This window comes from Rosa chinensis, chromosome 6 (genome assembly GCF_002994745.2).
Source record: "Rosa chinensis cultivar Old Blush chromosome 6, RchiOBHm-V2, whole genome shotgun sequence".
Lineage (NCBI taxonomy): Eukaryota > Viridiplantae > Streptophyta > Magnoliopsida > Rosales > Rosaceae > Rosa > Rosa chinensis.
The window spans coordinates 44,279,229-44,303,148 of record NC_037093.1 but is presented as its reverse complement, the minus strand read 5'-3'; the positions used below and the strand labels follow the sequence as shown (position 1 = coordinate 44,303,148).

General features: G+C 37.5%; 3 protein-coding genes across 4 annotated transcripts; 1 reads left to right on the top strand and 2 right to left on the bottom strand.

Annotated features, from left to right (window-relative positions):
* Positions 1–252: 252 nt before the first annotated feature.
* LOC112174416 (alpha-1,3-mannosyl-glycoprotein 2-beta-N-acetylglucosaminyltransferase) lies at positions 253–6,543 on the bottom strand. Of its 2 annotated transcripts, none has more exons than XM_024312189.2 (19): positions 6,341–6,543; positions 6,188–6,238; positions 5,578–5,665; positions 5,007–5,069; positions 4,030–4,064; positions 3,864–3,940; positions 3,695–3,740; positions 3,528–3,590; positions 3,367–3,433; positions 3,231–3,299; positions 3,053–3,122; positions 2,862–2,923; positions 2,323–2,413; positions 2,138–2,231; positions 1,525–1,587; positions 1,377–1,415; positions 1,126–1,296; positions 881–1,015; positions 253–761 (listed from the first exon to the last, which is right to left on the bottom strand). In XM_024312189.2, exons 1-18 carry the CDS (start codon positions 6,407–6,409, stop codon positions 899–901), a joined length of 1,335 nt encoding a protein of 444 aa, XP_024167957.1. In that variant the 5' UTR covers positions 6,410–6,543; the 3' UTR covers positions 253–761; positions 881–898. The 2 variants fall into 2 exon arrangements, with proteins under 2 accessions (XP_024167957.1, XP_024167956.1); XM_024312188.2 differs by having other exon boundaries at positions 892–1,015.
* A 1,502-nt stretch (positions 6,544–8,045) lies between these two features.
* Positions 8,046–9,938, top strand: LOC112172833 (amino acid transporter AVT3B). The gene has a single exon (XM_024310329.2). The coding sequence runs from the start codon at positions 8,312–8,314 to the stop codon at positions 9,602–9,604; it is 1,293 nt and encodes a 430-aa protein (XP_024166097.1). The 5' UTR covers positions 8,046–8,311; the 3' UTR covers positions 9,605–9,938.
* Positions 9,939–10,851: 913 nt separating this feature from the next.
* On the bottom strand, positions 10,852–21,922 carry LOC112173871 (actin cytoskeleton-regulatory complex protein pan1). The gene is made up of 12 exons (XM_024311557.2): positions 21,543–21,922; positions 19,544–20,738; positions 18,301–18,830; positions 17,696–17,770; positions 16,617–16,688; positions 16,432–16,530; positions 15,684–15,755; positions 15,490–15,604; positions 15,238–15,306; positions 14,454–14,790; positions 13,760–13,886; positions 10,852–12,261 (listed from the first exon to the last, which is right to left on the bottom strand). Exons 1-12 carry the CDS (start codon positions 21,690–21,692, stop codon positions 11,434–11,436), a joined length of 3,669 nt encoding a protein of 1,222 aa, XP_024167325.1. The 5' UTR covers positions 21,693–21,922; the 3' UTR covers positions 10,852–11,433.
* Positions 21,923–23,920: the final 1,998 nt, after the last annotated feature.

The window sequence follows — 23,920 nt, the reverse complement described above, 5'->3', positions numbered from 1 at the left end:
AATTCATTTCTTTCCCATTCATGTAGTTTAGGCTCGACCGCATAATTAGCTCCAAATAATCACTAATTGACAATTTGACCAGCCATTTTAGCCCTAAAATGACTAACTTCGAACGAAAATGAAGTTACGGAACATGTTTTACACAATTTATTCCAATAATCAAGTGGCATATGAGTCCCAGTTTGGGAGAGTTTTCCCTTTCGTATTATCGTATATAACTGGCGATCTATTAGACCAAAATGAAGAACCAAGAAAGATCAATCACAAGAAAGTTCATTTCACATTCTAATATTTTGTACGCTTTTGATGTGTATCTATATCATATATCAAGATATCATACAAAAATTAGAGTTACATGCTTCTTCAGAAGGAAACAAAACTACAATGCAATCCTCCAAAACTAACAAGAATCAGAGCATCTTCTTTCTTGTTCGTGAAGATCAACAAGTAGGCATAAGTTTGTAGAACTTTCAAACAGAACGCATTGTACACAAAGGAAGACTACCACCTTGAAGACGGCATGTGTGTGAAGCCTACTACTGGTTGGACGTGGTAGCTCGATTAAGTTCCTCAGGAACTCAAACTACAGTAGATATCGCCAGCTGCAAAACTCAACTCACGAAAAATGTACTCAGCTCCTCTTCTAGGTTTACCTAATATCAATCATCTATTTGTATGAGTTGCCCTTGTGCTTCGAGATCATACGTATTGCATAAACCTCAATGTTGAACCTTCGAAAATACATTTTCTCCTTGTGAAATCTGTTAATTACAGGAAGAGGAGACTCTCAGATACTATTCATTGATAGAACTTTCCAACTATGACCAGAAATTAAGAGAAGCTATTTATGCTATCCAAAATATGAACTTGGGCCAACAACCTTTCACAGACATTTGCATCAAGAATCATCAACTCCAAGCTGCTTCAGAGAACCTGGACCAACAAGGAATATACGTTGTGGGTTTTGGTGTCGGAAAACAACTACTCCTTTGTAGGCTGTCCTTGGTATACCATCCTGAATGAAGAAATTAACATCTGGATTTAAACCATGCCTTTGATTTATTATTATCTCTACAGCTACTTGTAAAATTGAGGAAAAATCATTTGATTTAAAACAGAAATGACCTTCCACTCTTCAAAAATTCCAAACTCATGTGCAATGCGTTCAAAGTCTCGCTGGTCATTGTACTGTATACGAACATCACCAGCCATATTGCGTGCCTTCAGTACAAGATCAGCTCCATGGACAGGTTTAGCCTTTCTCACAATCTCAGCAAAATGCTTTATATACTTGTCCTACACACACATTGAAAATATATAGTGACTATAGATATAATAAAGCAGCTTTCCATCCAAATGAATTAAGGCATACACACCTCCATCAGGTAGCTCAAATCCATTGATTTCCAATCAACCTTTGGGAAGGAAAATGAAGAAAAAGAAAACTCAATATGAGAATGTAGAATAGACAAAAGGACAAACTTCGACTAGATGAAATAATACAGAAGAGAGATTGGTAATTACAGGGACATCATTCAGCTTGATTGGCTCAAGATATTGTTTGAAAAACTGCCCCAGACTAGAACCCTGCAGAAAAGCACAAAAATGTGAGAACTTAGACATGACAAATTTTAGAGAGCTTACTAGCGCTACATGCTGAAGCCTTTTAATTGAACTTCCATTGCCGTTTACTTGATAATATTACTCAGATTAATTTGATTGGAGTTTAAAAGTTGGATTTTTTTTTTTCCCATTTTAATAAACTGTTATTACTCAAATAAGTTGGAGTTCAATTGTAAGTTTATAACTCAGAAGTTGGTTTAAGAAGTTAATCCTCTAACAATTTTTGCAGTTTCAAGGAACAAAGAACCAGTTTAGGATCAGATTCACTAGCATCACTGATAGATATCAAGTAAAATCAAAGTAGAATTCCATATCAATGTAAAAATCAAATTTAGTTAACTAGGTTAATAAAATTATAACTAACATAATATGAATAGATAAATATAATACGAAGAATCAATACACGTAAACTCACATTTACCAAAGAAATACGCTTATTCACTGAATTGTACAGAAACTAACTATAACCTGAGGTCAGAAGATAAAATGAGAAAGAAAAGGTAAGAATGCATACATGTTCCCCAAAGTTATATGTTCTGCACACTTCTGGACGAAGAAATTGTCGACCTTTGTGATTATCTTGTAACCTCAACCAGTCATCCCAGTAAGTGAACCATAGTGAAAGAAAGCATTTTGGAAGAAATGTGAAAGGCAGGGAAAAGATAAACAAAACAAAATTAACTACAATAACAAGGATATGCCTTTGGCCACTTCGGTGATAGCTCATCCCATGTAGATCTAGTCAGCATCCACCCAAGTCCAGGAAAGAAATCAGATCTATAAAGTGCTTCTGCACAGTGGATGAAATAACAGATTTAGAGAACATAATAGCTCTCATAGTTTCAATCTCTGATAGTTAATTTCTTGTGTCCAAGCATTTGCAGACATTGTCTGTGATGCTTGTGCTTGGTGGTAAGCTGATTGTAAATAACATAAATAGAATAACATTGCACACCGAGGTTGCAGATAGTAAACATATAGCCACAATGTTCAATTAATTGATAAATCATAAGTTGATCGGAGCTAGACGTAAAAAATAATAATAATATATATATATATATATATATATATATATAAAATAAAATTCTACAAAGTTTCCAGTGTAAGAACACAACAAAAGGGGTGATGGTGGCAGGCAGAGATATTATTAAATTGATCCAGCTGTTTGAAAATAAAAGCTGCATTAAGTTTGAATTCAATATGAGAAAGATAAACCAAAAAGATTGAAGATAGCTCACCTGGATCATGCACAAACTGCTTTTGTCCATTGTCATTCCATGAGGAAACAGCCATGATAGACCTACCACAATTGGATATCAATAAAGTGCAAGGAAAAAATAAAAGTTAAGAGTTCCTGCCTTCTAGACAAACAATCTAAGATATATAAGTAATTGAGCTATAAGACTTTAAATTCATCTGAAAGACATACTTATCCTTATCAAGGAGATCGGCAGCAGCCTCAAAGTAATCAAAAAAATCGGGAGCAATTTCCATATCATCTGAGCACAAATATGATGGGTTTATATCAGCTAGAACATTTAAACTTTTGTTATAAAATAGGACAGAAAGAAAAATTAGCAAGACAGTCCAAGGAACACCATTTTCACCTTCGAGTATGATTACTCGGCTGAACTTATGCTTGTAGAACAATCCATCCAGTGCCCATTTGTAATGATCTAAACAAACAGGGATGTAGCAAATGAAGCTAATAGATGTAAAATAGACAAATTAAAGAATCCTTACTTGCAATTTTGTAGTATGCAATCAATTCCCCTGGTCTTTCAGGTTGAACTGGTTTATAATCCAAATGCTGCGATAAATTCAAGTTGGAGTTAACACAGTGTGTTTCAAATATCAAGAATGTTTTCCAATGACACGCATTGTATTACAAGCGTACAACTTACCTGCATATACGTGAGCTGTTCATAGCTCAAAGCCGTATCTTTGACACCCGGATCAGATCCATCCTGAGAAAAACAAAGCTTTTATGTTTATCTATTGATTCCCTCCTAGCTAAAGAATGATAAGTGTCTATCATGATAATGTTTTACACAAAAAAGTACATAGATACCTGGGAGACAAATAGAGGAAACTTCGTGGCAACAGAATTCTGGTATCTAAATAATTGAATTAGGCCAGTGGTCAGCTGAATGGTGCACAAATTAAAAGAATGTACGGGAACAGACTGTAAACACAATACTTAATTTTTTTTTTCTTTTATACGAGAACAATAAACTTACTTTAATACTGACTTAATGGTCCTTTCCAGATAGTCAGCACGATTGCATGCCATAATTACAACTGCTGCCACTGGCACCTGACAAGTTCATCCAAAATAACAGTTAGCATAATTACCAGTCACGATTTTTAAGAGAGAAAGCTGAAAAGTAACGCATCTAGCCCCACCTGTTCTTTGCTAATCAACCGTTCAACACCTTTCCCTGAAAATTTGACAAAAGGAATATGCTAAGTTCTTAGGTACATATAGTCAAAGAAAAGTGAGTGCTGTGGAGTGTACCTAGCAGCTAAATATGCTAAAATGACAATAAAGTAAGGTACCAAAACACTACAGCACAAGAATACATTGTAGATGATGGTATATGTGTTTGGAAAATCAGAATGTAGTAATACTAATTAAAGCAAGCAAACTGTAACAAAGTTAAACCCAGAATAAATTGACTATGGATCAGAACGGTAACCGAAATGTTTATGGAGGACAACATTATGGTAACTTACAGTATGAGTAAAAGCAAAACAGCAAGGCACACTACCATTAAGTTGTAATTCCATCCCGAGACAATAATTAAGCATGTCTAACAGTAGAAGATTTTTTTTCTCACATAAGTACATTTGGAAACAACCAGTAAGAGGTGTGGTTTTCAAAAATCAAGCGAACAAAAGACTTTCCAAAATTACTTCCACTCACCATCTCTCCTGGTGGAAGGAGGAGAGACTTAAATGTTAAAACTGTAAATAAAAGTTAATCATGTAAAACTATTTTATGGCAACACTGGGTCTCTTGGTAGATGAATTTTTCCTGTCCTTGATCCAGCTAAAAACATAAGTCTTCGTGATACCCCTTCAATTCAGTATCTAAGTTCTATTCATTTATATAAAAATAAATAAATCACCTTTTTATGCACAATATAAATATCACTTGTTAATCAATTATTGTTTCCTATAAAAAAACATACAACTTAAACCACATAACTATATCCACTTATTAAGGTTTTACTTATCCTGAAATTACCAAAGACCAAAAATATGACTACGTGTACTCCATGGAAGCATATGAGATATTCCAAGAGTACAAAATAAAAACTGCAAGCACTTTCTGTATATCATATTAGAAAAGGATGCTGATAAGGAGTTAAGGGACTCACTTTCAAGTTCTTGAACAAGGGCCTTCAGTTGTCCACACTCTTGCTCTAGCTGTTCCTTTTGTTCTACAATTGAGTCTAGTGTCAGAAGTTTATAGATAAAGAAGTCAATAAGTGGCTAGGCATCTCATTGTTTGCTTTTAAGCCACTGAGTAAAAACCTCTTTTCTTATATATTTCCAACCAAAGAATCTGTGAGAAGCCACCATCACATATCAAGAAACAACAGTAACCTTCCAATGGGGTGTAAATCCTTCAAAATATTCAAGCAACAAATAACACAGTTCCTTGGACCAACCCACTTCACCTCCAATAACCATGTTTAAACTTTTTAAATATGACAGTAAAATACAGTCAAGACTAGATCTCACAAGAAAATGCAGACATTATAAATGGCGAAACTTGTCAAAATATTGCCAACAAAGTTTGATAAATTTTTAAACAAACTCATTTAGTGCAGGAGTGAAGATAGGTTCCTTGAGCACCTTTTCTTTTTTGTGAATGAACACTCCTAATAGAAAAGTATGTTTGAAATGAACATATAAAAATCCCCATGTGGTAGAAATACATAATACCTTTCATGGTTTCAATTTGCCCTTGTTGCAAGCTTATTTGATCAATTAGTGATCTCAACTGAGATGTACACTGGTTCTCTGACTCTATCTGTCACATAAATGAGGTTTCTTTAGGAAAAAAGAAGATACAATTAGTTATCCAAAAAGCGAAAAAGCAAACAAACAAAAAACAAAAGACCAGGAACCTTCCACTCCATCAACAAGTTAAAAATCAAGGAAGGGAGTGGCAGTGGTGACTAGAACGGCAATGCTTTCGTGAAGCCAGCAGATTGAATTAAGCATATAAGTTCATCCAGAGCAAATGTGACCCAACATGTATATCTCAAAGTAACATTAACAAAGTAAACAAACGCTAAAAATCAATTTATTGAAAATATAGAGTTGCTTTCTGATGACTGCATCAACCTAAGGACAACTTTCGGTCAAACACACCATTAACTAAGCCGAAATCCTGTGATTTTGATCCTGGAAAGTAATGCCAACTCTCATTCTCAAAATTGCAGCTAAGAAATGACGAATGAGCTAAATTAAACTGATATCTGTAGCCAATTCTTATTTCTCATCAAATTAAGAGAGTAAAATCGAAGCAGGAGTGATTAGAAAGACTTACCGCATCAGCGAGGCGATCAGCATACTGTGATTGTGTCGCGAAAAGCCGAACCTAGAAAAAAAAAAAAAAAAATTGATTCGGTCATTTTTGAGGTGCGGCATTTCAAAGTTTCAAGCATTTGAAAATGAAGTAAATTAAGAGAGAATTAGGGACCTGGATATAGATGAAGGCGGCAGCTGCGAGAAGTAGGAGGAAGCGAAAATCGCAGAGGAAATTCTTCATGTTTGTTTGGTTTAGGGGGAAGCTCCGATCTCTGGATTTGAATATGAAATCGATCGAGTTTACCGACTGGGGCCAATGGCGCTTTTAGTCAAGTTCCCATGACTTCGCCGTCTGTTCTTCTTCATGAGAAATGGGCCTTCTCCAAGGAAGAAATGAGAAATTTTGCTTTAGGCCCAGTAGACAGTCTTGTTTTGGACCTTTTAATTGGGTTGGGCGGGTTTTGATTCGAATCGGGTACTGAACCGACTGGTATACGGATTGATTCGATTCAGTTTAGACCTGGTTGGTTTGATTGCTTGGCAAGCAAGTAGCAACTCCAATTTTCTTCATTTTGAAGATTAGATTAGTAATCTCACTACAGATCCCGCATTTCCCTGAAACGTAGGTGACATGGGGCCGCAATTTCATAGCATGTGTTGGAGTTTAATCGACAGTCTCACTACCTACGTGGCACGGTATTTATATTGAAGATATTCTCAATAAAAAGCCGGTATCATAATTATGACTCCAAACTCCTCCAAAGATAATGCTAGCTCTTGTACTATTCATGAAACTCAATGCCACATGTAATATTGTGTTTTATAGTTATTTTTAGATAGGAGGGTATGAACTCAAAGATACCTCTATCATTTTAGTATTAATTTATGAGGCAAAGTCAATATTAAGTGACAACAAAATTTTGTAGATTAAATTTTTCTTCTCTCATCTATCTATCATGGAAGATGAACTCTATGCATGTCGAAGTAGGACTCCATTTTCCTCCTTATTTTTCTATTGTAGATGAACCATTTTCCCAATGTTGCACTTATCAAATAAGGAAATGAACATACTTTCTTGTTCTGAAACAAACGTGAAACTAATGGTCAAAACTGATAAATTGGCTACAGTTGAATTTTATTGATCAAATTAACCAATACAGAAATGTTCTGATAAAAATAAAAAATTCCATTTGCCATAACTTTCATTAGTAAGTTGAAAGTGGTAAATTGACCAGCTTAACTCAAATATACCAATTAAGGGTAAATCTGAGATAATGAAGGAGAATTATCTAGTGATAAGCAGAACTACTTACGATCCTTCGTTTGTTTGTTTCTTAATCAATGACCATATTATTGAATTGGTGGCTTTGCGTTCTTGATATGTAAAAGTCGTGGCATCTTGATAAGTTCCAATCATGCTCAATTAACTAATATGATTAGGTACACGTAATAAGATCACCTTCATCTCACAATCGCTTATCATTACCCATGTTAGCTTTTTAGAATCTGTACTTATGTGTATGCTCCACGTAAGTTTCAAAACCAAACACTTAAACGATCTCTCTCCTCCCTTCCCTTCCCTTCCCTTCCCTTCTCTTGTCCACTTCAACGATATTTTATTGATAAAAAAATACATTACGACTATGAGTAAATTTTTTTATATCGTTACATTTGGACATTAATTCTAGTATAAATTCCGATATTAAGTAACGAAAATAGTTTTTTTTTTTTTTTTTTTTTCTTATCCAAAGGAAAAGGAGAAAGCCAGAAAGGACATATCTTTATTACCCAATCTCAGGTGGTGAAGGACAACGGCAGCCAATCAAGTACCAGACAAATATCTATACCCGAAGTTTGTTAAATATAAAAATTGATCACCATAATTGGATAGTTATTTCTGGTGCCAAAAAGCTTGCCTTTCATTTCTATTCTGGTCCAAAATATCAAATTCAGGTGTCAAAGTTCAAAAAATTGCAAACTAAGCACGTTGATGTCAATTCAAACTCTCCCTCTCGCTTCTCATTTTCTTTTCTAATTCCGTAACTGTATCTCCCATAATCAAACAAAACCCATTTTGAAAACTCTGTTCTTGATCTTGTTGATTTCAGGGTCAAGATTAGATAATCATATCTACAAAATTAATATGGGGTTCGAGAAAGAAGCAACCTCGTCCTCCAGCCGTCTCCGATCACCGCCGGCGACCGAGGAGACGCCGCTGATCGGAGCCCCGAAGCCGCTGTCGTCCCAAGCCAAGACCTTCGCCAATGTCTTCATCGCCATCGTCGGCGCCGGCGTTCTGGGTATGCCGTACTCGTTCAAACGCACCGGTTGGATCATGAGCCTCCTGACGCTCTTCTTCGTCGCGTTTCTGACCCACCATTGCATGATGCTGTTGGTCTACACGCGCCGGAAGCTCGAGTCTCCCGACGCGCCGACGAAGATTGCGTCGTTCGGGGATTTGGGCTTCAGAGTCTGTGGCTCTGCCGGGAGGTTAGTGGTTGATGTTCTTATCATTCTTGCTCAGGCTGGTTTTTGCGTTGGTTATCTTCTTTTTATTGGGAATACACTGGCCCATTTGATCAATCCCCCAACTTCAACCGATTTGAGCCCCAATATAATGGGTCTGGCTCCCAAAAGCTTTTACATTTGGGGGTGTTTCCCGTTTCAATTAGGATTGAATTCCATTAAAACGCTTACCCATTTGGCCCCTTTGAGTATTTTTGCTGATGTGGTTGATCTTGGAGCAATGGGCGTGGTGATCATTGAGGATGTGTTGATTATGATCAAAGGGGTGGATTTCTCTTCGTTGAAAACTTTTGGGGATGTTTCTTTGTTCTTCTATGCCTTGGGTGTGTCTGTGTACTCATTTGAAGGGGTTGGGATGGTTTTGCCTTTGGAGTCCGAGGCCAAAGATAAGGATAAGTTTGGGAGAGTCTTGGCTTTTACGATGGTGTTCATTGCTCTCATGTACGGGAGCTTTGGAGCTTTCGGTTACTTTGCTTTCGGGGAACACACTAGGGACTTGATCACGGCTAACCTTGGTAAAGGCGTGATTTCCACCCTGGTGAAGCTTGGTCTTGTGATCAATCTGTTCTTCACATTGCCTATAATGATGAACCCGGTTTATGAAATCGTGGAGAGGCGGCTGTGGGGTGGGAGATACTGCTTGTGGTTGAGATGGCTGCTCGTGTTGGCGGTGAGTTTGGTGGCTTTGTTGGTCCCCAACTTTGCTGATTTCATGGCTTTGGTTGGGAGTGGTGTGTGCTGTGTTCTGGGGTTCGTTGTGCCTACCTTGTTTCATCTCATGGTCTTCAAGGGAGAGATGGGGTGGAAGCAATGGCTCTCAGACGTAAGCATTTTGGCCATAGGAATTACTCTTGGGATTTCAGGAACTTGGTTTGCTCTGCAAGAAATTTTTGCTGCCAAGGATGTTTGAGCAATGAGCATCAACTATGATCTTCTCAGTATAGTAGCATGCAACCATTTCATATGTGTTGCCAAAAGATCCTTATTATCTTCTTTTGGTCACAAATGGCATCTTCAATCATTTACTGAAATGGTGTTAGTAAAATTGTAATTCTCAAATTTTAGAAAGATTTACGGATTGCACTGATATCGACTGTTTTGCTTTAAGATAGGTGCTGCTGGTTTTTGTAATATTGTGATGACTTTCTTCATGTTAAGAAATAAATAACGTATATTATTGTTTGTTTCATTTGCTTTCTGCAAATGAGGAAAGAAATTACAGGGAAGAGGAAGAGATTAAGCTATGTTGTATTGGATTTGAAATGTTAGGAACATGGATTGTGATTGAGAATTTATCCAAATCTTCTGGAAATAAACGGATGATGACTACTTCTCGTAAAACAATCATTATTGGCTAATCGACCACCGAATGTTTTCATGTCTGTATATTTTGCGTACATCATTTCCCAATTGAAATTGTCACATCTATGGACAATTGGTATTGATTTCTGCCCACTGAGGTGCATTTAGAAATTATTGGAGGTGTATACTATAGCAATAAGAGTTTACGATATGACATTAGAGCAGTATGAAAGTGGGAGGGAGTTGGGCAAATTGAGCACCAGATGCCCCAGGACTAATAGCATTTCACTCTCTTTCAAGCTTCCACGGTCGAGGTAGACTTTCAGGTGGTATCAGAACCCGTAAACATTAGTAATACTGATAACAAATCTGACTTCAATTCTCTAGCAAATTAGCATTAATGGGCAAATGACTTCACTAATGAAGATACAAGATTAAGTGATCACCCAAGTACGAAGGGTATTTTTCATCCCACTGGAACTTAATTCAAGTTATGTTGTCAGACAAGAAGATACTAAAGAAAAGAGCAACTCAAGTGCCAAGTGGTAACAGAACTGGGAGACCTAGAGCATCCCACATCAATATTAGAGTAGGTAGAAAGTAGAAATCCCAAAACCATCGCAATAACAATCAAATGATCAATCGACTGTTTTTAAAGTATCCGATTTACATAAACTTCTCTTTGTACCATAAACTATGAAAGAACATATGAACTCGAGAAACGCAGAAAAGAAAACATTGCTTCAGGCGTAAAAGAGTATATGCTCCACAAGCATTCAAGCAAACCATCAGAAAATGAACGTTAATATATTGAACAAATAGAAAATCACCCAAACAAACAATTTGAAACTGTACTGAAATAAGCAAAGTTCTGAATGTCCCATACTGTATTAGCAAAACTGCACTCTTGTTCGAGGAAAAAGAACCAACTACAAGTTCTATTCTAGAGAAGAATATGGCGAAGCCACAAAAAATACAACTCAATTAATAATACAATCATCAAGTGTGTAAAGATGGGGGAAAAGAAAACTATTGGCATCAGCCTCAACAGGAATAGGAAAATTCAGAAAAAATAGAACAAAATCATCCACCAAGCTGAACAGGAAAAAAAAATTATAAAGCAAGAGGCATACACAAGATGAAATACAAAAATACAATACAAGCTTTCAGTAATTTTGAGGCATCAGAAACAAGGACAACCGACCAGTCCATTAATATCCTGCACTTACAAAGCTTCCCACAGTCCATTATCGGAGTCTACTTCCGCATTGATAGTTTAAAAGACCCTGAGGACCTGAAAAGGGTCCGAATCGCTTCTTGGAGTTTGACTGTCGATTGATTTCCTGAATGAAGCTGAAGATCCATAAGGGTCCGCAGAGAAAACAAGGGCAAACCAACTAGTCCATGAATATACTGCACTAATAAAGCTTCAAACAGCTAAAATGCACTCCAATTATCGGAGTCTCTTCTCGGAGTCTGACTCTCCATCGATAGCTTAAAAGGCCCTGTGGACCCAAAAGGGTCCGAATCTCTTCTTGAACTTTGACCGTCAAATGATGTCCTGAATGGAGCTGAAGATCCATAAGGGTCAGAGTCTGCTCTTGGAGTACTGTCGAATGACGACCTAAATGGAGCTGAAGACCCATAAGGGTCTGAATCTCTTCTTGGAGTTTGACCATCGAATGATGTCCTAAATGACGCTGAAGAACCAAAACGGTCCGAGTCTCTTCCTGGAGTTTGACTGTCAAATGATGTCCTAAATGGACCTGAAGACCCATAAGGGTCTGAGTCTCTTCTTGGAGTTTGACTGTCAAATGATATCCTAAATGACGAGGAAGAACCAAAAGGGTCTGAGTCCCTTCTTGGAGTTTCACTATCCAGTGATGTCCTAAATGGCGCTGAAGACCCAAATGGATCTGGGATGTCATCAAATGATGGGAACCCATGACCCTGATCGAAGTCCCTACTGCTGCGCATAGAATCAAATCTTCCAAACTTTTCTTGAGGGAAAAATCCACTATCATGTGATCTGAAGGAATCAAACCTGGACAAGCTGTCAAATGAGGGTTCTAAACTATCTTTGAACCTTGGTGGAGAGTATCCTGAATTGAGTGGAGTGCTAGGAACAGAATCATCAAAAGTAAATGGGCGGCTCTTCTGGGAAAAGCTACTAGTTTGGGATGACCCAGTCTTGATAGGGTTGAGGCCAAACTCTCCAGACCCACCATAATAGTAGTTATCTCTATTACCGTCATGATCCGTATCCTACATCATACATGATCAGAGCGTTAATAGCACAATTCAGTATGCCAAGAACAATCACAAATAGCAGCAAAGAAGAAAGCTTGGAAGAAAGAAATCACAGTTAGTTGCCTTTTAAACCGACCTGCTTTTCACCGTCACCACCATCTATACTATGAGCAAGCACCTAGTATGTTTAGTCTTATTTATTTTCCTTTCATGAAGCCCCCCAACATTTCCAAAAATATGCAACACACTATGCACCTTCACCTAAGAAAGCACGAAAACGGGTACGGAGAAACGGTACGGATTCGATATGAGGTGTGTATATATAACTTAAAAGGAAAACTTTCTTTCTTTTTTTCTTTTTGAAAAGAAACAGCTTTTATAGAAAGGTCAATAAAAGCAAAATACAAAAAGGAAATCATTAAACAGTAGAAATTCAAATAAAACATCATAAAAGGTTCACAAAATGTTTAGGCAATAAGAGAAGATAATTGGGGTTATCAAGCACAGATAAACAGTGGCTGACAAATGGTTTATATTGCTAAGAGACATAACAAGTACAAGTCTTCTAGGAGTGTAAAACTATACAAGTCTTCTAGGAGTCTTCTAATCACCAAAGGAGTTATGTAACTATCATAAAGGAATATATAGTTACAAGAGATAGTATCTATGAAATGAACTGATAAGTCTTCTGCATAGATGATGAAGAGAAGAGAGGAGAAGACTAGTAAAGCTCGCGCAAAGATGATGAAGTAGAATGAAGACTGCTCTGTTTGCGCGAAGATGAAGAGCCTGCGGACTGATCGTATCAAACTCACGGCAGGATATTAGGTTTATTTAGTATTTTTTATCTTCTATTTCTGGATCATTAAAATTCCAATACCCCCCCCCCCCCCTTTTTCAAAAACATGTATCCACCAAGAGTAAATCACGTTTCCAAGCGTATCCGACCCGTTTCCAGTATCGGTATGGGATACACCTCTGATTTCACATATCCATGCACTGTAGACCTTACTCTGTATAACACAAGATGATCTTAATGCATAATTCTTTTCCTAATGCCAAATTTAAAGTGCCGCTACCGAGACTTTAATTGAACAAAGCCCAAAATATAACTCCTTTTGTATATACATAAAGCCAATACTGAATCCGGAACCTCAATTTGGATTAAGATCAAAGAAACTCCTTTTTAGTCTTTCATATTTGGTTGAAGAAACTCTAGCTACTACAGTGATTTACATAAAAAATAAATAAAAAAAGACTAAAAAATCACTGAAGATCAAAGCAATAACAATACTATTAAAATTATCTAAAACTCACACAACAGAACCAAACAAGTAATTTTCTCAGGTCCCTAGAGGCAACCACTGTAACAAAACTAAGAAACAATAACAGGTCACCACAACACCACAAATAACTAGATAGTAGAAGATAAATCATCCAGCAATTACATGAGGTCAAGTATTGATTTCGATTTGACTAATACTGAGTACACAATGCTAAAGTATTGGGTTACCTTGGTGGTACTAACTGCATTAAATCCCCACACCGAGTCAACGTCATCATTGGCGTCAAATGTACCCCACGCTGGTTCGTCAAAACTCTTGTCACCAGAAAATACAGACCCAGCACCCCCATGATCACTGCACATGAAAAATATGTCATTGCAACAATTATGCAGGTACAGAAGATGTGCAATTCTCTACAGATTCACCAATATGATCTGATGGTCATTTAAGGCAGGATGACATTAATGAGAAGCACCATTTAACAAAGGACAGGGTTATAGACATTTTAGTAATTTCAATAAAAAAACTTAAGGCCGGGCTGGTTGATAAATCATTCCTTTCAATAAAAATGCACCACAGAGCTAATCAAGATGAAAAATCCATGTGCACCAAGAACTTGAGATGAAGCATGATGACATATAATTTAAATGGGAATAATCCTATAGGGAAAAAAAATGGTATGTGTGTGTGTGTGTGTCTATATGTTGTACAAACAACCAAGTGTTACGGGATGTTCATTTCAAGTATCAGGAATACAGGATAGTATAAAAATTCTTGTGATGAAGACAGTAACTTTCTATAATTTAAAGCGGAGGTACAGTTTTTGGCAATAACCAGACCTCCTCTTTAAGTGTAACGCATCAACAAACACTAATTAAGCAGATCTTACATACACAGAAAACTGAAATATTAGAAATATACCTTTGAGTTTCCTTGTCACGGGGTGAGACTGTAGTCTTTCCAAAGTTAGAATCTGAAAATTCTCTAGACGGGCTTCCAACAGTACTGCTAGCTAATGGGCTGTTTGGAACACTTTTTACTGATTCGTCTTCATTTTTATCATAAGCTGCTCCATTTTCAACAACTCTTTCACCTGTACTTTGAGGCTTTTCCGACTCGCCATCAACTTTAGGCTGAGAAGCAGCTGTTGGACTCTCAGCTGTAGAAGCTTTTTCCTTCTTTGCTGATGAGGATTTCTGTCTTGGAGGAGCTAGGACATTTGGTACATCAAGAGTGAGCTCTTTGACAAAAGTGAATCCTGAAGAGTAAAATTCTGTATTAGCCACCTTGAGAATTTAGAAACCAATCTTCAAATTAGCAAATTCATAAATGGAACTAAAACGTAGCTATATAATACATTCACCATGGGGAAGGGGGAAACTATCTCTAAATGAGTACCACAACTAAAAACCTCTTTTGCAAAGGATGCGTGAAACAAGTGTACTCCTATAACCGAGCCAACCACAGATCAGTCACCATGAAATCGGCAGGAATAACATATGCATCCGACTCTAAATATTCGATAAGAGACATGCATTTGATAAATAAAGTACAACACTGAGGACAAGACTCCCTGGAATGATATAGCAATGTATATCTGGTAGATTAGGTATCAAATGTTTATAATTGTTTGTCAACTTGATGTGCTAATGCTAATCTAACAATTATGATGAACCAACCTACTTAAGATCAATTTATGGCATACCTTCATCTTCGAACTTATCCCAATCTTCATCCCAGTCAGCCACTCCTTCTTGGATGCCCACTTGCCAGCCTTGTTTAGAAAACAAAAGTTAAAACCAGGAGCCAAGTGCAACATAATTGATCTTTATGCAGTGAAAAATAAAAAGAAAGAAATGACAAACTCATGAAACCCTTTCGGATAGTCATAAACTCTGAAGAATTTTATGACATGGTTTATATATATAAAGTTAACAAGAGGAAGAGATCAACTTACCAAAGGGAAGCTCAGTTAATGTTGTAGGTTTTGCACGTAATCCATACTTTTTGCAGCGCTCATTGAGAGTTTTCACAAGCTCATCAAGATCAGATTGGATGCGATCAACGCGATCCTGAAAATGTTAGTTAAAAAATTAATCAGACTCTGGAAAGATTATCTTTAGTCATCTAAGTTTAAATCTTTAAACATACCTGAAGAGTGCCATCACCACTACCTTCTTGCTCCATTTTGACAATTGCCCGGTATAGGTCCATTTTCTTCTCCTGCACATAGAACCATAAGAAAATAGATTCTATCATACTAGGAGCAACCACATGCAATGCATGTGACAGCTAGCGTGAGAAAAATAGGGTAGTTAAGTTATATATTGATGACATCATTGCCCTGAGCTTTTTGTTTTCTTTCTCCTTTTGAAACGGAAACAACCTTTTATTGAAAAATGAAACAGAAAGAAGAAAGAAAAGCCGTGGACTTCTTCACAGCTAGATAAAGGAAGCAAAACATAACCCAAGAAGACTACAACATTACCCTTATCTATTAAACTTGTAATCAATCAAATTTAATATAAATTTCATAACTTTTAATTCAATCTTGGGTGTACAAGTCTCTTTATTATAGAACAAATAAGATGAATATGCCTCTTAGGCTATCAGCATTTAACTATATTCCTCTTTTCATCTTACTTTCTCTCTACCCTCTACACCCTCTATCCCACTACTCCTAAAAGTAGCATAGGTTTTTATCTGTTCTATTACTCCAAAACATAAAAAGTCCTACTTGATTTTGAATTCAAATTTTAGTTTATCTACCAGAACACTTAAAGGGAACCACCTCAACACAGTACACAGTAGCATATGCCTCTTTATCTTCAAAAGAGCAAAATACCAAAATATGTGCTCACTCAATGTTCAACAAATTATGAAACTTAGTGACAAGTACCTGCAGATCACGAAAGGTGGCTTCTTCAATACTCAATTTGGAAGCTACATCTCCAGTTTGTTTGTATTTCTCTTCATATTTCTTGGCTAGGATCTCCGCCTAAATTCATGTATTATTCAATGAGTCAATGAGCAACTAAAGACGAATGTGAATGTGTGCATTTCCTCAAGCATACTAGAATATACCTCACGTCTATCGGAAGACGCCCTTTCTGTGATCTCATTAAGACGATTGTCACATCTGCTCTTGTACAAAACCTTATACAAAAGAGGAAGATAGATTAGAGAAAATATATCAAGGTGATATGCTATCAACACGGTGAAGCATGTCAAACTTAGATGTAAATTTAAGGATTCTTCCTTATCAGCGGTCAACAGCTGACAGGAAGAAGCATAATTTGTCTACATTAACCACTAGATATAAATTATCACATATTTGATCAAATACCAAAACTATCCTGCACCGATATAGTGAAGCCACCTTGAAATGCAGCAAAGTCTGAACATTATCAGAAAACAAATGATCTAAGATCTATAATCTCTTCTTCCAAGTAAAACAAATATAAGAAATACTCCTCATAACCCTAGCTGTAAATCAGAAAAGAATAAAATAAAATTGGACAATTGGTTCATTATTTTCATCATTATTGTGGTGCATGTGAATAAATCTTCTGATACTCCAACTGACACACTTTTTTTTTTTTTTTTGATACCCAGGAATCCCCCAACCCACTTTGCAGACCTAGGCTCAAAACTGGGGTCTCTTGTACCCTACAGGAAACTCAGCAAGTAGCTAGGTAAGTGCCGCGAGGGATTTTGAGCCCCAGACCATAAAAGGAAAACATAATGTTTACCTAAGCCACTTCACTATAAGAGTATTTGTCAATCTAAGGATCTAATGAACAAGAAAACCATCCATATATCATAAATAAAGAGAAGAGCTTTGTCAATCTCTTCACCAAATCCACCCTAGATAAATTTTAATATTATAAAGCTATCAAAGTAATGCCATATCATCTCTATTTCTTTCTCTGCAGTAACTTCCCTGTACCTTATTTTCTCTCCTCCCTTCTATCAAGAACATAGCATGTGAGAAATTTCTAGTTTCCAAAAAGTTTTTCTTACACCAGCGAGGATATAGAAAGAAGACCATGAATTACCATTACTTAAAAGAACAAACATTTGGACATCCAAAATCGCTTATACGTCATGTAACAATTAAAATGCACAACAATCACATTTAAGAAAGAAGATGAGATACTCACAAGTTCCTGCATTTTGACACGGAAATACTCGATTTTCTCTCTAGATTCCAAAATTTCTTTCTCCAGATCTCCTACCTTCAAGGGAAAAGAATAGCGTCGAAAGTTGAGGAAAACCAAGCAGAGAGAAATAAAGTTCAATGAAATATAATAAATGATGAGCACTAAAGTATGTAGAAATGCCTATCCTCAAGATAACTAATCTCATCTCCATGAACTGAACATGGAATCATTATACATTCACTGCTGTAACAAACTTCTCACTTAAACTTGATTGAAACGTTCTCCATAAAATAATGAATCAAAATCAAGACAACAGTTATTCAAAACAAACAAAACTCGCCAGACTTGCTACTTATCTGAGCTACCCAAAATGACTTGAAATGTCTCAGAAAGCAAAATTAAGAAATAAAACTCTGCTAAAACAAAGAACATGCAGGAGCAATCAAAATACTGGTGGTATACACAGTGAGTATCAAAAAATGTGTGTAGGCAGACACGTATAGAACTTAAAAAGTAAAATAAAAATATATACAACCACATCATCTGACATGGCAAATGTCTCACTGAAAGTTGGGAAGATGGGAATGAAGTAATGAACTAAGCACCTTTTTATCAGCTTCGGTTGCTTCTTTGAACTTTGTGTTTAGTGACTTAATCTCCTCTTCACTCAGTTGATCTACAAGATGTTTCTCCAATTCTGGCACTCTTGATTTCTGCTGATTGATCTGCGGCCTTTCCTCAAAATGAGAAGCAGGAACTGGCTTTGGTGGCCTTCCTCCAACTGGAGGTCGACCACCGGGACCAGGCATCCCTCCAACTGGGGGGCGACCTCCAGGGCCAGGCATCCCTCCAACTGGGGGTCGACCACCAGGACCAGGCATCCCACCAACTGGGGGTGTCATGTGCGGAGGAATACCAGTTGCAGGTCTCCAAGCTACATTGCCAGCATTGCTGTAATTATTTGCAGGTTGAACAATACCGGATAAATCAAACAAAACACTGCTTGGGAGAGCTGCTGGAAGAGGACGTCCCTCCCTATATCGCTCCATCAAATATAGTGCGATACAGAACTCCTTGAGAGAAAGCATGCTATCATTATCTTGATCAGATAAGTCCCACACCTGCTTTAAAATCTCTGACAGATGTAAACAATAGCATAGAGTTAAGAGGTAGAGAATTTGGCACTTATATAAAAAAAATGTTATTGTTTGTTGTCATATTAAAAAAGCAAAAAGCTACAAAAATCTAGACATCATGCCTACATGGAGCAGACAAAGATGAAGTAGTGTGTTATATGAGTTGCAAAAAAAAAAATAATAATAATAATAATAAATAAAATAAAAAATAATAATAATAATAAACCCTAAACAACTATGCCATCAAGCAAGTTTTTACAACAGCATGAAATACAAGAAGCAATTCTATGCAGCACTTATAAGATGTAGCCTGTGCACATGGTGGCAGTATACCACAAAAGAGACACTACAACACATCTGAAAAAATAAACATCCAGCAGCATAGCTGCTCACAAGAGAACATTTGATAAATTATCAATCTAGCATATCAAATTCATGAATTTGAAATTTATTGCATAAGGTAAGAGCTGACACTCCACCACCACCTAGATGTGTGGATTTAAACAAGAAAATTAATGGAGTTACTGTTAACAACTTAAACAGTGAGGTATTAGAGTTTACATAGACTTATCAGTTTCATTTACAAACTACCATAAAAGAAGAAGCCAAAAAAAAAAAAAAAAAAAAAAACAGAGAGCTTTAATAAATTCATATCATCTACTAAAAAGTAAAAACACAAGCGAGAAGCTAAATTAAATGCAAATATCCCCACCTCTTGGCAATCCCCATTTCAAAAATAAGTCACGAGCTTGATCACCAGTGATTTTCCCATCTCTGTCTGTGTCGACTTTCACAAAAATATTTGAGTACTTCTGAACATCAGTTTGAGTCATCCTTGGCCAGGATTGACCAGAAGCAGAGTTCCCAGCTCCATATGAAACTCCAGATGTGATAGATGTTGTAGTCTGGGTGGGGACCTGCTGGTTTGATGATGCAAATGACCGGGGCTGCTGAGGTTGGCCACCAACAGGCTGCATGGGTGAAACGGTACTTGGCCTCTCTGAAGATTGAGGACCAGAAGTAACTGGAACAATGGCCGATGAGAATGGTAAACTGCCACCTGGAAATGCATGAGAAGATGATTGGGGCCCGGCAGATACTGGTACAACAGCAGATGAGACTGGTATGCTGCCAGAAGGAAATGAATTTGTAGAAGCGTTTTGCTTTGGTTGAGATGGGATTGCAGAAAACACATCATCTCCAAAAGATGAGTCAGGAGCAAAGCCATTCCCAGAAACATTTAATGATTTGGAATCCTTAGCCGGTGGTCCTGATGGTGTCATGCCAGAAGGTGCCTGTGGTCTAGAGAGTGCGGAAACTGTTGGTCCAGATGTTGCCAGCCCAAATCCATCCTGTGTTGCAGATGGAGTGATCCCTCTATTTGAGACTTGTGAGTGCATCCCTGTCACAGATCCACCTGCCCTTCCTCCAACCCAATCATTTGACATGCTCGAGTTTGGTGGACGAGAACCTACCACTGAAACTCCCTGGGAGAACCCTTGTGAAGAAACACCCTGCGTCAGTTGGGAAGCAGCAGTAGTAGATTGAGGCACTGGTGGCCTCATTGTCTGACCTTGAGAAAGGAAAGCTTGGTGGTTCATATTTACATTTGAAGAAACTTGTGGCCCCCTTAACCCAAGATTTTGGGAGGATGTGGGAGTAACAGCACCACCTGGGGTGGAAGATACTGCTGGAGCAGAACTGAACTGAGGTGCAGGTGCAGGTGTACCCGTCAAATTTATTTGTGGTGCAGGTATTTTAGATGCAGCTGGACCATATAAAGCTGCCTTCACAATTTCGGGGGTAAGGTCTCGCTTACTTTGTGCCACAGTGACAAGTCTAAGAGCATTGTAGAACTCTTCCCGACCAAGAAAACCAGTCTGCCTCCGATCTGCATGTGCCCATATCTGCCAGATAGGCAATAAGACAATATAACTTGAACTGATCCAAACTTCTGTTGGAAACACATAATGACAAAATACTACATTTTGATCTAAAACTAACGGATGAATAATCCACGCTTGTTGTTCTATATAGTAATCACTCCAACTAAACAGATACACGACTCCAAAAACCTATATGTTCATATCATCATTAACCAACCAAAAACCTGTCAGTTATATGCTGCAATCCATACTAATTCAGAATCGGCTTATGTAATCATTCATACCGAACCTAAACAAAAGCTGCTCTAGGTTTGCACCACTACCTAGTAGTACGTTTGGAAACCAATTCTTCATAGCTTCATCTATGCAGATAACTCATATCTTACTAGCAATGCAAATAACATTACTAAAGTGCCGCACCTAAGATCGGACTGGATAAGCCAGAAAAGCAACTGAGTGGAGTAACAGCTACTTCCAGTGTTATTTAATTTTCAAAAAGACAAAAAAGGGTTAATGACACGATACCAAAACTTTCTCAAGTTCTTAAAATGCTAACTGGACTACTTAGTCATGGTAGTATCGAAATTTCAACTGAATAAGCATCAATTCCCCATTTATAACAATGCCGATTACAAAACTCAGCTCCGATCAGAGAATTACGATGTCCGGAGCTTATATCAACCACTTCAATCACAACTAGACTAAAAACTCAAATCAATCCGATTCAGAACACATTAATATCAACACCAAAGCCCGATCAAAACTATAATCACACACATACATAGCATAAACGTGTTAACCGACATGCATATACAGGAGAAGTACCTGCGCAAGGACCGGTTTAGGGAGACCGGAGGCTTGGAAGAAAGCGACGGCTTCGGCGCCACTAATTCGACCATCGCGGTCCAAATCGGCTCGTCGGAAATACGCATCGAATAGATCGACATTCGCCGCTTGGTTCTGCGCCGACGCCATCGCCACGGTCAAATTGCGAATCGGCTCGGATCAGACCATGAATCAGACAACGGCGGTACGCGTAGCCAAGAGACTATACGGGTGCCGCGGAGCACCGGAGAAACCAGGTGGTGGGAATTCCGAGCAATAATTCAAAGCCCTACGGAGAATTGCACAGAGAGATTTGTAATCGTTCTTCTCCGATTCGGAGGAAAAAAAGAAAGAAGACGACGACGGAGTTAAAAAAAAAAATTAAAATAACGATCGTTGGCTGTAATACTTTTCCTGAGGACAAAAATACTACCGTTTTCGTGGTGATATTTCAAAACTGCCACTGGGACCAATGGCCCGGCCCATTAGGTGCCAACCACCAATGGTTGAAGAACAGTATTACAGTCCTAATCACCAAAAAGGACTCCAACCAGATTTGAATGATAATTTTTATTTTTGTAGTAAACACGTCAACAAATCCTAATGATAATGATCAGCTTGGAGTACTCAACTACTGTCGGAAAGTAGAATTAGCAAATCTTCCATGCACAAAAAGAAACTAAAGATTGTCATCAGAAAAAAAAGAGCAACTAAAGATGAGTAGTCCACATAAAGAGGGACAGGGATGATGAAGGCAGCAATGGCTAAGCCATTCTGCTATGCCCAGAACATTCTACGCATGGAGATGGAAGCCCTTAGGGTGGGCCTGCGCTACTTGCAATCCATCAGAACTGGTTGGAGACCGATTTAGAGAGTGACTGTGCTCAGCTTGTTTCTGCGCTGAATAGGAAAAATGATTTTTCTGCTCTAGGCCGGATTGTTGATGATTGTAAGAGGTATGTGTAATTTTTCAATTTTCTTCAATTATGGCATATCAAGTGTGAAGCTAATGGTTTTGCACATTGTTTGGCACAACTTGTTAGTGTTGATTCTGTAGATGAATTATGGTTAGGTGAGAGTGTTTGTTATTATTCAAGATATTCTCTCTAAAGATCAATGTAATTCTTCACGGGCCTTTGACCTAATGTCCTCTCCGTGGTATTCTTCTCAATTGTCAATAAAATGTTTAGGGTGTGAATGAGCTTCCCAGCTTCCAAACCCCCTTTTAAAAATTAAAAATAAAAAGGACAAGGATACTTGTGGTAAAAGTAACAAACAAGCCCTACACTTTTATTCAATGCTCGAGTATTTTACTGACTTGATTGTCAAAGATTTTTATATCGATACTTACAAATACCTTGTTTTGCAAGTGTTGGATCATATTTCATATATATATATATATATATATATATATATATCCAATCCAGAGCGGAGCTCCGCTTTGAAATTAACGTGTGAAGTTCGAGTTTTCAGTCACTTTTCGGTCGCATATCCACATCTCAACCGTTCAGTTTTTAGGTACTACTGTATAGATCATCTCTGCAAATTTTCAGCCAAATTGATGATCATTAAGGCATCTAACTCTTTTTAACCAATAGAAGGACTGAATCTGTCAACCTGAACCGTACTAGCTTTAAGGCACTTATCAATGCCTTAACGATCATCATTTTGGCTGAAAATTTTCAGAGACGATCTATACACTAGTACCTAAAAACTGAACAGTCGAGATGTGGATATGCGACCGAAAAGTGACCGAAAACTCAAACTTCACACGTTAATTTTCAAAGCGGAGCTCCGCTCTGGATAGAATCTGTATATATATATATATATGTGTGTGTGTGTGTGTGTGTGTGTGTGTGTGTGCCCTAAAACATGGAAATTACTTGTTCTAAAAGTCCAATTTAGTGTCGACTAATCTAATTTCATGTTTTGTAGAAAATCTTGACAAGATGAGAAAAATTGAAATTTCGACGAATTTTTCATACACCACCACTTTTGGCAGCACAAGTACTTCGTAAAGCAATCCTAGAAAAATAGGTGTTTAAATGGAGCAATGAAGCTATGGATCATGAAGTATTAATGCAAAGGACTAATTTTGATCACTTTTTTGGCCGGAAATCACAAGGGAAGTCCACGGAAATCATTATGCAAAACAGTTGCTGCAAAGCAGAAAACTGCAGTTTCAGAATCAGCTTTTAGGGAAAAGTTTTGGAAAGCATTTCTTGCATTCTTCCAGCTGCCCTTTTACATAAAAGACCATTATTCCTTAAAGATATGATGTTTTACTTCAACATGAGCTAAAGAACTGGTCATAATCATCAACAAGGCAATGGGAAATCAAGTGCAAAATAGGCTTCCCGATAAGGCAGAAACTGTCA